Below are 14,234 nucleotides of genomic sequence, written 5' to 3'. Positions count from 1 at the left end.
TCCACGTTATCAGAGCGCGTCGAGGAACCCAGACATTCTTTGCTGGTTCGGTCTGCACGTGCGTCTGCGTCATGCACGTCAGTCGGTGTCTTCCGGGCCGTCTGAGGACAGGGGAGCCAGACACTGCACACTAAAATCCCCAAGCATGCTTCTCCCGCAAGGAAGTAGGCGGTGCGGGCGAATAAGCGCCGCGTCCAGACCAATCGCCCAGTCCGATGTTTATCTAAGGGTTAGCGAGGTGTGCGTGCAATAATCAGTGTCCACGTCGCGTTTGTGCATGATGGAATTGATACGGAAGTCTTAGGAAAGGAAAGTCATGCAGTCATTTCAGGTGACATGGCCTCAATTGCCCGCATAGAGGCAACATTTTTTTTGCACAACTTGAAGCTCAAAACAAAGAGCCGGGGGATTAAGCTGAATCAAATTAGCAAAGAGATGATGCGAAGCTGCGGAAATGGACGCGCCGCGTTTCCGAAAATAAGATACCGCATTGGATTGTTTGACAACTCTTGTTAAAAGCAGCGTTGCAAATAGATGCGTCGAAACATACATGTAATCTTTATTCAAACCCACAAGGCTATCACTCATTTTTCGAAACGTTGTTAGACATTGCACTGTTGATCGATAAAAAAATATATATACTTTGCGTTTAATTATGAAACCACGTCGCCGGGCATTTATTTTGAAAATCCTACACGGATGTGCGTGTTTTTCTGTTTTCACTTAACCTGCCGAAAACGCGAAAGCGAATGGATCAGAAGGCGGTAGAAATGTTGAGCCAAAGCGCAGGGAGGGTGTGCGAAAATGTTAGACAGACATGGCGTGGTGGTAGTCCAAAGAAATAGCGGCTGAGGCGTTTTGTCAGGGGGACTTCTCCGAGTGACAAAGTCGGGTCCAACGGCTCCAGCTCGCCGGATGATTTTCAGTTCGCCTCGCTTCGGTCTTTCCTCGTATCCAAGCGCGCCGAAGCATAACGATTGTGTTGAGCATTATCTGCACACAGAAGTGTGCGGCATCAACCAACCCTGACGGCTAAAACGCTCCGGGGAAAGTGACTTCTGCTGGCGAACGCGTAAGTCCACCGGTGTTTGTTTACATCTGCAATCGCCACTGTCCGCAAGTTCCAGCCGCGTTCCTCATCTATTGTCTGTTAGCTAATCGTTCCCAGACCAGTGGTGGAGACACTCGTCACCCTCATGCTCATCTTTCTCCCCCCTCGCTTGCTGGAATTGACAATATGTTTCAACGTGTCAGTCGTGTCGTGGCGCGGTGACATGCATGAAGTGACCGAAAGGTTTGGGATGCTAAGCTAATGCTAGCCGCTTGCAGGAAAATGTGTCAGGGAGCCACATGGAGCTCTTGTTGTAGCTCAGCCTGTCAGTCAGCAGAGGAGCTGCCCCGGCATGTCCTGCACACAAGGCTCCCCGGAGCAAACGCTGCTTTATTTACCTCCAATTCACTCCCGACGAGGCTGCAGATGCATTGAGGAGGTCGCTGTCATTCATGTCAGTGGGGTTTTTCTGTTGCTCGGTTGTTGTTTTGCTGTTTATGTGACCTTTTAGTTTGCCGCGGGATTAATATTATTTTTAACCTACGTGTTGTTCTGCGCACTTGTTAAAGCACAATGCCCCCCCTTTTTAAATGGGTATTTAATGTATAAAAGGTTATTCATTAGGGGTGGGGTTATTTTTGCCCATCTCTGCTTGCCACTTTCATACCCTGCAGCACAAATACAACACAATTTCAGGGATTCCAAATTTTAAGACGCTTTTTGTCAGCAGGTTGAGACACAAACTGCATATTTTAGCTAAATGAACCGGCTCCTTCAGAGTTCATGGAGCTGTCAAATATCTCCATATAATTAACTCAACAACAAAGTAATCAACCAGTTAAATGCTAAACTGCAGAAGGACGTTTAAACCTAGATATTATTTGTTTTTATTAAATAAATACATTTTATTTGAAATGCAATTTTCATCACTTCAAAAATCTCACAGGATTACAAATGAAAAAGAAAAGAAAAAGAAATACCAAACACTGTATTGGTAGTCACTTACATAAAACTGCTCTTCTTGTGTTTAAGGCAGCTCAGTATGAGTCGAGATGGATGGATGAAAAAGAAAGCCAATGCCAGTGATGACAATGGTTGGGCTGAAAGGGTGAGTACTGTGTTTTTATCCTAATTACCAGGCAGAACAGTAAGGATGTGGGAACTTCTACTGGAATCCCCAGGGTGAAAAAGGCATCATCACGTTACCTTTTCCAGAATTCACCAGAATGTAAATAAATGTGGCAAAGATCCGTCTTGTATCGTGTGTTTTTGTCTGCAGGGTGGCTACATGGCTGCCAAAGTTTCTAAGCTGCATGAGCAGTTTAAACTTGATGCGCCCAAGGAAAAACAGAAAGAAGGGTCATCCTCCAACATGTTCTGTGGCGTGTCCATCTATGTCAATGGATACACAGGTAACTACATACTGCGCCAAGTGTATTATAAAAGAAAGGTTAAGAATTACATAGGGTGTGTGTGTGTGTGTGTGTGTGTGTGTGTGTGTGTGTCCGTCCCACTGAGCTCATCAGGCAGCATATTATCAGGCTAACTATCAGCCATAAAGCTCAGTATGTAGCTTTCTTTGGTCGTAGTTGTCGTCACATTCAGTTGATTTATCATTACTTTGCTCCAGCGTGAGAATCTGAAAGAATTTCTTTAGTAAAAACATGTTTTTCCTCTCTGATGCAAACAGAGGAGCAGTTACACATATTAAACTCCCGTCCTATACAAATCTGGACTGACCTAAAAGTCAGAAATAAATGACGGGGTTACGAGATCAAACAGAATAAAGGATGAGTTCAACCTCCCAGTCCAGAAGACTAATCATAATTAATTATTTACAGTGAATTGTTAATCCTACTCATTCCTAGATGTGAGTGTCTTATGTCATGGTGAGGAGTTCTGATTTTATGTTGTAGTCCACTACAAATAGACAGCACAGACCTTTTCTGTTAAATAGCCATAAAATAATCCTAACTGGAAGTTGGTGAGGCTACAGAAGCATGCGGGTTCCATGTTGATGCATCAGAACTGCAGCCCACCTGCCACATTTAACTCTTCATCTTGGGAATCTTTACAAGTACAGTCTGTCTGGCTCTTCCAGTGTTTGAGCATGTGATTGGATGAAATGATGACAATGTAACCATCAAAGGTATTTGGTGCTCACACATTTTTGTTTCCTTGCTAGAAACAAATATAATACAAATGTGCTTTGATATTTTTTAACATTAGAACTAAGTTTGGAATTTCATCATGTGTGCAGAACCAAGTGCGGATGAGCTACGCAGGCTAATGATGCTGCATGGTGGTCAGTTCCATGTCTATTACTCTCGCACCAAGACCACACATATCATCGCCAACAACCTGCCCAACAACAAAATTCAGGAGCTCAAAGGGAGAAAAGTTATCAAGCCTGAGTGGATCACTGACAGGTGTGTTCCATTGGATTTTCCCTTTATCTTGGATTGTAAAATATCAGCTTTAAATATCTTTCTTTTTGCATGTTGTTTTGGTCAGTGTCAAGGCTGGGCATCTCTTGCCTTACCTACAGTACCAGCTGTATGCTAAACACAAAGGCCCACTCTTTCCTGGCATGACACTGCGACAAATCTCGGATGTAGCTGGAAGCAGCCAAGAGCTGCTTAAACCAGGCACCCATCAAAAGCCTCATCTGCATCAGCACAGCAACCAGGAGCAGTTCCCACCCACCTGCCAGACCAAGTCCACCCATCCATCCAGCCTCAGTCGAACTCACTGCCCTAACCCACAAACCTGTCAGACAGCATCCACACATATCAGTACAGATCCAAAGGAGCAAACGCCCTCTGATCACCCACACAAACCTCCTCCTCCGTCTAGTGTTCAAACTCCTCATCCTAATCTTGTGCAGAGAGCTTGTTCACTGCAACCTCAGATCAACTCTTCCTGCAGCAGTGCCCAGAGCAGCTGCAAGAAAGTACATTTAAGAAGGTGAGTGGGCCTTTTTAATGTAAAAGCACGAGAGTCTTGTGACATTTATCCACATGACATAACAAGTTTTCCTTATCTTATAGAAACGGATTATTGCAGACCTCATTTGATGCGGCGAGCCATTTAGAAAGACATGAACTAAAAGAGTCTGACAAGAATGACCCTGCTCCACATGTGGTGGATGAAGCACTTTTGACCAATGGACATGCTCGCCTCGTTAACGGTGCCTTAAAACTAGAGGACAGCCCTTTGGATACAGACAAACAATCTGTTGGCAAGGAACTGTCTGAATTCAGACTAAAGAATGCAGCTGATAAACCTCAGAGTCGCACAGAGCAGTTTGACAACAAACCTGACCCCTATGAGTTCCCCCACAGTCCTCATGAGCAGCAGTCCAGCTCACAAGAGGATCAGCCATCAAAATGTCCACCTCTCACCAACCAGGGGGTTGGAAAATCTAAAACTCTCTTACCCGCCCCGTCCTGCCAAGCTGAGTTAACGCGTGCACCGCCAGACAGCCCGCTAACGAAGTCTCCCGTTCGTCTGAACGGATGTCACAACAGCACGTTCTCAGCGAGCACGGCGTCCAAAAGCACCACTGAAAGTGCGTCCTCGTCGAGCACGGCTCCAGTGCAGCTACTGGCACAGACGAGTGGTTTGATCTCCGAGTTCTACTCTCGCTCACGATTACATCAGATCTCCACGTGGAGAAACAGCTTTTCAGAGTACGTCAATGAGTTGCACAGCAGGCGAAAAGCAGCCGGGGCTCCTTCTTTTCCTGGGAAAGAGCGACTGAGGAAACGTGTGGCCCAGCAAGATGGTCAAGGTAGGAAAGCAAGGTCGTTCTCCTGTGAGAGCCACATTTTCACTTAAATTATTCCTGGTTTTTAATCATATTGTTACTGCTTTCCATTGATTGATGATACATAAATTGTAATTACATGAATCATTACTTCATAATTTCTTCCATGCCGCTGAATGCAAAATGGTGCAAAAGGCTCTTTCTAGCTTATGTTATACAGTTATACAGGATGCCTGTGGATGAGCACCTTGTTGTTGTGATTGGACAAATTTTGCACTGATAATCTCATATATGTGCGGTCAGGTGTGCCTTCAGGTGTAAAATCTTGCATCTTCCATGTGGACATGGACTGCTTCTTTGTTTCTGTAGCAATTCGAAACCGACCCGACCTCAAAGGTGAGCCTGCTTGTGTTTGTTTAAACGAATCACTGTTGTTTTTCCCCCCGAATGTTTAATGAATTGCCTCACACACCCAGTCCAATGCCACTGATGGTTTTCATGCAGGGAAGCCTGTTGCTGTCACCAGTAACCGTGGAGCAGGTAAAGTGCTACACCGGCCTGGGGCCAACCCTCAGCTGGAGCGGCACTATTATCAGTGGAAGCAAAGTCATACAAAGTCTGGTGAGGATTTTAGAACCATTGTGTTTACTGTGGACACTCTTGACTGTGTTTGAGGCATAAATTCCCCCTTCATGTCTTCATTCACGGTGACATCAACTACCCAACAGCAGATGAGGATCTATACAGGACACCTTCACAAGAGAGTCCTGAGAGTAATACCAGTGGGGCTGGACAGGAAACGGCTGCTCCGTCCATGGCAGAGATTGCGTCCTGCAGCTACGAGGCTAGGTAAAGAAAAACAGGCATTTTTCTTAAGCTACACAATGCAGATTCTGTTAATAATGTCACCTTTCACAGGCAGGCGGGTGTGAGGAACGGAATGTTTTTTGGCAAAGCAAAGCAGCTTTGTCCCTCATTGCAGGCTGTGCCGTATGATTTTGAGGCTTATAAAGAGGTAGCTCTCACCATGTATGAGACTCTAGCAGGGTAAGAAGGAGTACCAGGTTCACTTTCCACATGCGTGTCCATCGCCTTTAATTGTTTATTCCTTGCAGTTACACCCATGACATTGAGGCTCTCAGCTGTGATGAGTTGTTGATAGACAGTTCTGCACTGCTGGCTGAATTGTGCATCAGCCCAGAAGAACTTGCCAAAGCAATCAGAGCAGACATCAAGGAGAAAACGGGTTGCTGTGCTTCAGTGGGCATGGGTAAGTCCTCATTTGATAAAAAAAAAATCAAGACACTGATCCTTATTCATGAAATCAAACAGATTGCTCCTGTGATCTTCTGCTCTAGGGTCCAACATCCTATTGGCTCGGCTCGCGACCCGTAAGGCCAAGCCAGATGGCCAGCACTTCTTAAGGTCTGAAGATGTGGACGATTTCATCCGGGACCTACCAGTGACCAGCTTACCAGGTTGATACACCACCACCTGATGGTCATGTCCTCTTACTGTGGGCCGTCAGCATTTACATGGTGAAAATGTGACTGTATGTCCCCTTTAAAGGTGTTGGGCCTGTTATGAGTAGAAAGTTGGTTGCTATGGGTGTGAGGTCATGTGGGGACCTGCAACAGGTGTCTCTGTCTCAACTCCAAAAGAAGTTTGGACCTAGGACGGGACAAACCCTATTCCGGTTCTGCAGAGGTTTGGATGACCGACCTGTGCGCTACGAGAAGGAGCGAAAGTCCGTCTCAGCCGACATGAACTACAACATCCGCTTTACGACGGTCGGTCCTGCTTCCTGCCCCCTCCTTGCACTTCCTTCTCACCTCTAAGTGCTTTCTCCATGTTGATCAGGTTAATGAGGCTGAGTGCTTCCTGACCAACCTGTCCATGGAAGTACAGAAACGTTTACAGGAAGCAGGACTGCGAGGCCGCAGGGTTACCCTTAAGGTCATGGTCCGTAAGGTTGGCGCTCCTCAGGAACCAGCTAAATACGGTGGTCATGGAATATGTGATAATCTCGCACGGTAAGGATGACGCCACAAGCCAGCAAAATTAGGTACTGATATGACTGACGTTGCACTACCAGATTACTGGAACTAGTCAGGTTTGCGCTGAAAATTCACCAGGATTGTTTGAATTCCTACTCCTTTTGTGATTATCACAACATATACAGTGTCCTTTTGCCTATTTCTAAAGTCCCTTTTTTCCCCTTCAGGACGGTGATGCTTGCTCAGTCCACCGACCACGGAGAGGTGATCGCATCTGCTGTCATCAAGCTGTTTCACGCCATGAACTTACAGGTTCAGGATCTGAGGGGGGTCGGCATTCAGGTGCAGCTTCTCGATGGAAACGCACACCAAGACTCAATGGGTCCACGTAAACGCTCCATCAAAGAGATGCTACTGGACCAGGGATCAGGCGCAAAGTCTGGGAACCAAGGTGTGTGTCCCCGCATTGTGTCTTCAGTGTCTGCGACATCAACTGAACATCTTGAAATCTTTGCTGCAGCTATTGCTGACATCACTCAGCAGGAAAAGACCTCAACCACAGCCTCATCATCCAGCTTCCCTCCACTACATCTCACATTACCTGAGCCAGTCCCAGGGACGAGCAGAAGCCACCAGACCTGCAGACAAACTCCCAAACATTCTCGGACACGTCTTAATTGCAGCATTGAAGTCCCCTCCCCTTCACAGGTTAGGATTTGAAGCAACTGTGTGCTCCCAAGACACTGACTCATGGTTTTAACCACCCGGATGTGTTTCCCACTGCTTTAGGTGGACCGCTCAGTGTTGGAGGCCCTGCCAGCAGAGTTGAAAGAACAAGTGCTGCAGTCATGGACCAAGACCCGTCCAGTCTCTCCTCCGCCTACCTCTGCTCCTGCACTGTATACTCCCCCTGTTGGCACATTGGTTCTACAGATTCCAAACCATCCTGACAGTCCAGGGATCGTACTTGAGCTCCCAAATTTCTCACAGGTACTTTTTCACCATTTTAGATTTAGAGTTTAACTGGTGATGTAATCTGACACCCCAAAAAACCCTAAAATGTCCGTCTTTTTGAAATGTGAACATTCTGAAGCTGGATATTGTCATGCAGCAGAAAGAACCAAGGGCTCACTGGACCAGTATCTGGTCTGACCATGGTTTTGTGGATCTCACCCTGGTATATAAGAGCAGTTAATAACCCTTAGTGTGCTCATGTCTGAGTGGTCGTCCAAGAATGTCTCTCCGCAGACCATCATCGACCCATGGCTAAACTAGCCAGGCTGAAGTATGTTGCAGGGAGCAGAACAATCTCCACAGCAGCTCCAGACTCTCCCACTTCTGCCACCCTTTGTTACTGTAAATGTAACAAAGCGAAGTGGTGACTCTGCCACCGGAGTGTTCTCCAATAAATGCTGATGTGGCTGCACGGTGACAGCCTGTGCGCACCACAGCCTCGCTTGTGGGTGTCTGGCCCTCAAACCAACCTCATGGTGTTTGTTTCTGGCAATTTTGGCAGAAACATGCTCATGAATGTCTCTTTAAACAGCTCCAGCAGTGCTGTACCTGTTTCCATAGATCCACCATTTTGCTTCCTAACCGGACAGGTTAACATCCTGTAGGTGTGGTTGACTTGGAGCTATACTGTGATGCTTATGTGTTATTTCCTTTGAGCAGTGCTAAACATGAATATTTTATTCACATCTTTTTTTTCTACCTTTAGGTTGATCCGGATGTTTTTGCTGCCCTTCCCAAAGAACTCCAGGAGGAATTGAGATCAGCTTACAATCGAGGATCAAATGCTCAGCTCCCAGCGAAAATATGTAAGTCCCCAGGTGAACAGGCCAATAAATTTCCAGAGTCTTTCTGTTGATGTTTATTTACTAATCTCTTTTTATACATTGTGCTGTATGGCCTGGTAGCATAACCGCTATGACAGTATTCAGAGTTGATATTTTCCAGTCCTGTTCTGTCTGTTTTTATATTAATCGGTAGTGAATTCTTGTGCCTGATTTAAAAATTTTGGAATTTCCAAAATATTAGGCCGGTACTTATTTTACTGTTGCAAGCACTATGTGCCTTTTAAAGAGGTGTTGTCCTGCTGCCTTTTCAGTATTGGAGCAAAAGAATCCACTGTTGCAGCTAAAAGAGTCTGGGGTTGGCATTGGCCGCATGAAGCGACGCTACAAGAGAAAAAATGCAAATAGCCCGGCTAAAAAAGGCCCCTCCCCTGTGAAGAGGAATCAGGCAACAAAGAGCCCAGCCAAAATCCCACCACCCTCCATAAAGACACAGGAACCATTGAGCATGATGAAGGTACCCCAGTAAAGTGTGATACACTTTGAGCTCCAACGATTTGCATGTAAACTAAGTATAGATCAGCAATTGATTACTTTTCAGGCTGAGATCTGTCCCTCCACATCAACTGCAAAGTCCGACATATCAGAACCTTCATCGAAAATTCTTCCCCGTCCCCCACCAACCCTGGCTGGAGCCCGTGACCTGACAGATATTAAAACTCTCCTACGGGAATGGGTCACCACCATAACAGGTATAAAGGGGCAATACATCTGTTACGCAGGTTATTGGGTTTTTTATTGTCTATGGAGTAATAAACCAAAAAATCCATGTTAATCCAAATCTTGTTTAACGTTAGAACCCATGGAGGAAGACATCCTGCAGGTGGTGAAATACTGCACTGATCTAATCGAAGATAAAGATCTTGAAAAGTTGGATTTAATAATAAAATATATGAAAAGGTAGGCGCTGCACAGTTTTCTATCTGCTGTTATTGGTGTTGTGATGTGTCAGTCTCAACAGGTTCTTCTCTGCAGACTCATGAAGCAGTCGGTAGAGTCTGTCTGGAGCATGGCTTTCGACTTTGTCCTCGACAACGTGCAAGTGGTTTTGCAGCAGACTTACGGTAGCACCTTGAAGATATCATGAAGGAGGTGTGCCGTTTCACTGTGTAATACGTTTTATTTCCTCTGTGTCTTCTTAAACTTGACCTTTTAAAAGGCATCTTTTATTTTAACAAAATTGCAGCATCTCTCAAAATAGTCTCGGAGGCTTTCCGAGAACCCAATAATTACTTGACTCACACTGCATTATTTTTGAATAAATAAGTGGAAGCATCACGCTTACACTTCCGTCGCTCACTAAAATCCAGAATACAAATTGTAGCAGCTTTTGGAAATTTCTCTTTGTTTGTTTTTCCTTCTGTATTTTTTTTTTTAAATAATGCAAAAACCTTTATAGGTGGTGCTTAATTATTTCCTTTCACTTAGCCAAGTCAGTTTAAATTCATCTTCTAATCATCAGTGTTTTTGATCAAATATTGTAATCCTAAAATGTAATAATATGAATAACTCTTTTTTTGAGGATTTACAAAATCCTATTATGCAGTGAAGTTGGTCAAAGTTTAAAGCCCAAACTGTGTTAAACACAATAATCGTGCTTAAAGTCTTTTTTTTCTCCTCCTTTGATGGTCCAAGACACCTTCTGACCTGTGAATTTTTTAGAAAAAATGAGTATAGTCTGCTGCCTACGGATGTATCTTTGGTCTTGCTTGCAAAAAAGTGCCCAATTTTATCATAGTGTGTAAATAATGTTTTTATCTGTTTTAACAGAAATTATGTATGTGGAGGTTTTCCTCTTGTATTGTTTACATGTAGTGAAATCTTAGTAACTGTCTTCAAATTGTAAGATTTCTCCCTCCTGTAATATGTGATTCAAATGCAGAAATGAGAAACTGGCCAAAGCACTGAAGTTAGGCTGAAGGATATGGTAATCAATAATGCATCTATGCATCTATTGCTATTCTTTGTTTACGAGGGAGAAGCGCCGTAACACTTCATATGTTCCATCTAAAGCAAAGCTTATGACCAGTGTGTTTTGGTCTCAGTACAAGGGTGATAATTATGGACACTAAAATTGTGCTGGAGGGCAATTTTTGACGCTGCTTAATTTAACCAACAGTATCCAAGCACTGTTGTATTCTGCAGAGCTCCTGGTAGTGGGTTCAGGGGACATTCCCTGCCATTTCAATGCCACAATGTCTGGATTTGATGGAAAATGCAAGTAAATATGAATAAGAAAATCATGAAGAAACAAAAAAACACATTGGTTACATTTTGAGCAGTTGGTCCCTGTTCTGCTCTTCTCAAATATTGGTTGTTACCACTTGCATTAGAACAACATTGCTAATACCAAATTTGGATCCTTTGTGTGCAGATGCTACTTTATTTTTAAACATCTTTGCATATAGATTTTCTGATGTTTGACTCTAAAACCCGTTTAACGGAACGATACATTAGTAATATTTATATAGCTTGTGACCAGTCCTTTGATTTTGTGTGAAATCTTATGCTTGGTGATTAGAAATACTCGTCCCATGTGGCTGTGAGATCACCAAACCAGCCACTGTGAGTCTGGTTAAATGTTTCTTTAAAACAGTATTTCTATATGCAACCAAATCAACCCCTCTTCTATCACATTTTAAGATGAATGTAGCTTGGACTGTGCAAGTCTCTGACTCACAAGAGGTTTGCTTCTTTTCACCTGTCATGTCTTGACAGAATATAAAATTGGCCAGTGCTGACTTTTTAAACTGGCTTGTGCCTGAAGACCTGAAGCTGTGAACTTGTTTGTAAGTTTTCTAAATCTTGGTAATAAACTGTAAATTCTGTATTCATGTGTTTGTCCTTGTGTCTTTCTCGGGCTACAATATCAACTTTTAAAAGATTGACTAACTTGGAACTAAACATTGGACCAGAGGCTTGTCATAGTTTTATAGATGATCTACTTTTATTTGCTACTTGACAGGTGGGAAATGTAAACATGTTGACATTCATCCCTCTTTTTGTTAGTCATTTTTTCACTATTTTTAAAGGGAAAATAAATATATTTTGTGGCTGTTCGTTACTATTTAGGGTACAAGAAAAAGTGTTGATCGTTAACTGACCAATTTTAACAAAAAAGTACGTCATAAGCTGCTTCCTCTGACGTCATCCCGTCTGGTTTGACGCAACATCCGCATTTGGTTCTCGTGCACTGGGAAATTGCCTCCTTTTAAGAAGAGGTAGTTCATGTCGTTAATAATAATTTAATTGAAAATAATCATTTTACTTTATTCTCATATCGAATGTGTCACTACTGCAACCAATGTTTCAACCGTTTTCGTCCTGTTAGGAACACCGCGGGCTAATAGCTGTCCTAGCATGCTAACATAATGCTCAATTTTCATGTATTTTACGTTTCATGTAAGTGATTCGCTGTGGGCCTAATATAATTTTTACAAATGTACGTTTACTAGCTGCTATGGAGGCAATAACGTACATGTTGAGATAAGTATTTAACGGATCTATCAGCTAAACGCTAGCATTAGCCAGTAAAACAAGGCGTGACGCGCTATTGTATCGTGCCTGCTTGTTGCCTATAGAGCCGTTAACGCTGGCAGGTGTTTCCTTATTGTGTTGGTTATGATCAACTCCAGCCTTTCAAGAATTCTGTTGACAGGTTAAAGTGGCCCCAAGTTCGTGACTCATAATATATGTATCTTGTAAGTTTTTCCTTTTTTCTTAATTTATGCGAGAAAGCCCTACAGGTTAGGAACAATGAGCAACTATGACAACGGAGGGGCTTCGGCCTTTGATCCTCCCAAGATCAATCGGCTTTGACCATAACGCATCACCACTGACCTCTACTATCTAGTGACTTAAACCTTTACTGTGAAGCTGTTGCTCAACTTAAGACTTGTGACTCCATAGCATAAAATCATATTGGATTCTTTGTTTCTATACTAGAAACCTGCAGGAGCAACCATGGCCAGCACATCCATTGATGCAATTACAAAGATTTTGGAGACATCAGCCAAGATTGTGGAGGATGAGCTGGATGCTGAGTTGAATCAACTAAAACAGCTGGATGAAGACGATCTTGAAAGACTGAGGGAGAGGCGATTAGAAGCTCTCAGAAAGGCTCAGAAACGGAAGCAGGTATGTTGGCTGTTATGTTTTTCAGCAAATCAGTTTTATTTTTACAAAATGACTCTGAAAGGGAAAAAGCAGTTAAGATGAGACGAAATGACAAATTTAGGAAACAGTGGAAATGGCTGATTTGTAGATTTGTTATTCTTTTATGATTTGTAAACATTGAGGGGGGATACTTGGTTGTTTTAGTGTTGTTTTTAGAATTTTGTCATATTAGTATATTCTCATATACTAGAAAACACAAGAGTGGGCAAATATTTTACTGATTCAAAAACTGGGATGCCAAATTGAGGTCTTTACATACTTTTGGATAAAGCAAATCATAGAAATAGAATCAAATCTGAGATATCAGGGTATATTTGAAAATTGTTCCACATATTAGTGGTTGTTTAAGAGAATATTGTATCTTGTCATTGCATTGATGCTTTCAACCGTCATTGTTTTGCTTCTTAATGTTATTTAAGGAGTATCTGAATAAAGGCCATGGCGAGTACAGAGAAATCCCAAGTGAGAAAGACTTTTTCAGCGAGGTCAAGGAGAGCGATAAAGTTGTTTGCCATTTCTACCGAAGTTCCACTTTCAGGTCAGTATAAAGACCATAAAATTACATCCATTTTAATGTGTAGTGTGTGAATGTGTTACGTGTCTGGAGAAATTCTATCTTGCTGCATTTGGTGACAAAAAATGGCCCTGAGAGTAAATACACACCATTTGTTGTGGAGTTTGAGATAAATATTATACAAATTCAATTTTTATTGTGTACTCAGCATTTGTGCTCTGTTGCTTTAGGTGTAAAATTCTCGACAAACACCTGGCTACCCTGGCTAAGAAGCATGTTGAGACCAAGTTTATCAAACTGAATGTGGAAAAGGCCCCATTTCTCACAGAGAGGTTGAGGATCAAGATTATTCCAACACTGGCTTTGCTGTTAGATGGAAAATCAAAGGACTATGTGGTTGGATTCACGGACTTGGGAAACACAGATGAGTTTTCCACAGAGATGCTGGAATGGAGACTCGGCTGTGCAGATGTTATTAATTACAGGTGGGTGAAATATGGCTCCAGAAGAGCTGCATCCTCTTTGTTAAGCCCCCTTGTTAAGCTGAACCTGATTATTTCCCCCCATTTTAGTGGGAACACAATGGAGCCTCCTTCGATGACGCAGAAGTCCGGCAGAAAGGTTACGAAGTTGGAGAAGAAGACCATCAGAGGGGGAGGTCTTGATTCTGATTCTGATGATGATTAAAAAAAAAAAGTCAGTCAGCATTCTTGGGTTTTTTCTGTCCCCTCCAGGTCTACTCAGCCTCCTTCATTTCATTTTCCTATCGTGTACTTTAAAAAAAAAATAAAAAAATCATTTTCAAAATACACTTATTTTAGAAATCATTTTCTTTTCCATGGAGCAATATTTTAAACTGACTATTTGATAA

The 14,234-nt window shown here is 42.9% G+C and overlaps 2 protein-coding genes across 6 annotated transcripts; both read left to right on the top strand.

Annotated features, from left to right (window-relative positions):
- The first annotated feature begins 720 nt into the window (after positions 1 to 720).
- Positions 721 to 11,507, top strand: rev1 (REV1 DNA directed polymerase). Of its 4 annotated transcripts, XM_057051162.1 has the most exons (22): positions 723 to 1,072; positions 2,084 to 2,159; positions 2,331 to 2,463; positions 3,312 to 3,480; positions 3,566 to 4,018; positions 4,102 to 4,844; positions 5,124 to 5,216; positions 5,325 to 5,441; positions 5,549 to 5,669; positions 5,739 to 5,867; positions 5,936 to 6,090; positions 6,179 to 6,298; positions 6,390 to 6,610; positions 6,681 to 6,853; positions 7,045 to 7,268; positions 7,338 to 7,525; positions 7,607 to 7,807; positions 8,538 to 8,637; positions 8,928 to 9,130; positions 9,215 to 9,365; positions 9,471 to 9,573; positions 9,649 to 11,507. In XM_057051162.1, the coding sequence occupies exons 2-22, from the start codon at positions 2,094 to 2,096 to the stop codon at positions 9,758 to 9,760; spliced, it is 3,975 nt and encodes a 1,324-aa protein (XP_056907142.1). In that variant the 5' UTR covers positions 723 to 1,072; positions 2,084 to 2,093; the 3' UTR covers positions 9,761 to 11,507. The 4 variants fall into 4 exon arrangements, with proteins under 4 accessions (XP_056907124.1, XP_056907134.1, XP_056907115.1 ...); XM_057051144.1 differs by having other exon boundaries at positions 721 to 1,072; positions 2,088 to 2,159; positions 7,045 to 7,525; XM_057051154.1 differs by having other exon boundaries at positions 721 to 1,072; positions 5,552 to 5,669; positions 7,045 to 7,525.
- A 279-nt stretch (positions 11,508 to 11,786) lies between these two features.
- Positions 11,787 to 14,174, top strand: txndc9 (thioredoxin domain containing 9). 2 transcript variants are annotated; one of them, XM_057051757.1, is made up of 5 exons: positions 11,787 to 11,894; positions 12,619 to 12,810; positions 13,269 to 13,387; positions 13,594 to 13,848; positions 13,936 to 14,174. In XM_057051757.1, the coding sequence occupies exons 2-5, from the start codon at positions 12,637 to 12,639 to the stop codon at positions 14,048 to 14,050; spliced, it is 663 nt and encodes a 220-aa protein (XP_056907737.1). In that variant the 5' UTR covers positions 11,787 to 11,894; positions 12,619 to 12,636; the 3' UTR covers positions 14,051 to 14,174. The 2 variants fall into 2 exon arrangements, with proteins under 2 accessions (XP_056907737.1, XP_056907727.1); XM_057051747.1 differs by lacking the exon at positions 11,787 to 11,894 and adding an exon at positions 12,353 to 12,374.
- The last annotated feature ends 60 nt before the right edge of the window (positions 14,175 to 14,234 follow it).

Source organism: Takifugu flavidus, chromosome 1, assembly GCF_003711565.1.
Source record: "Takifugu flavidus isolate HTHZ2018 chromosome 1, ASM371156v2, whole genome shotgun sequence".
NCBI classification, from domain to species: domain Eukaryota; kingdom Metazoa; phylum Chordata; class Actinopteri; order Tetraodontiformes; family Tetraodontidae; genus Takifugu; species Takifugu flavidus.
This window is presented reverse-complemented; position numbering and strand designations above follow the sequence as displayed.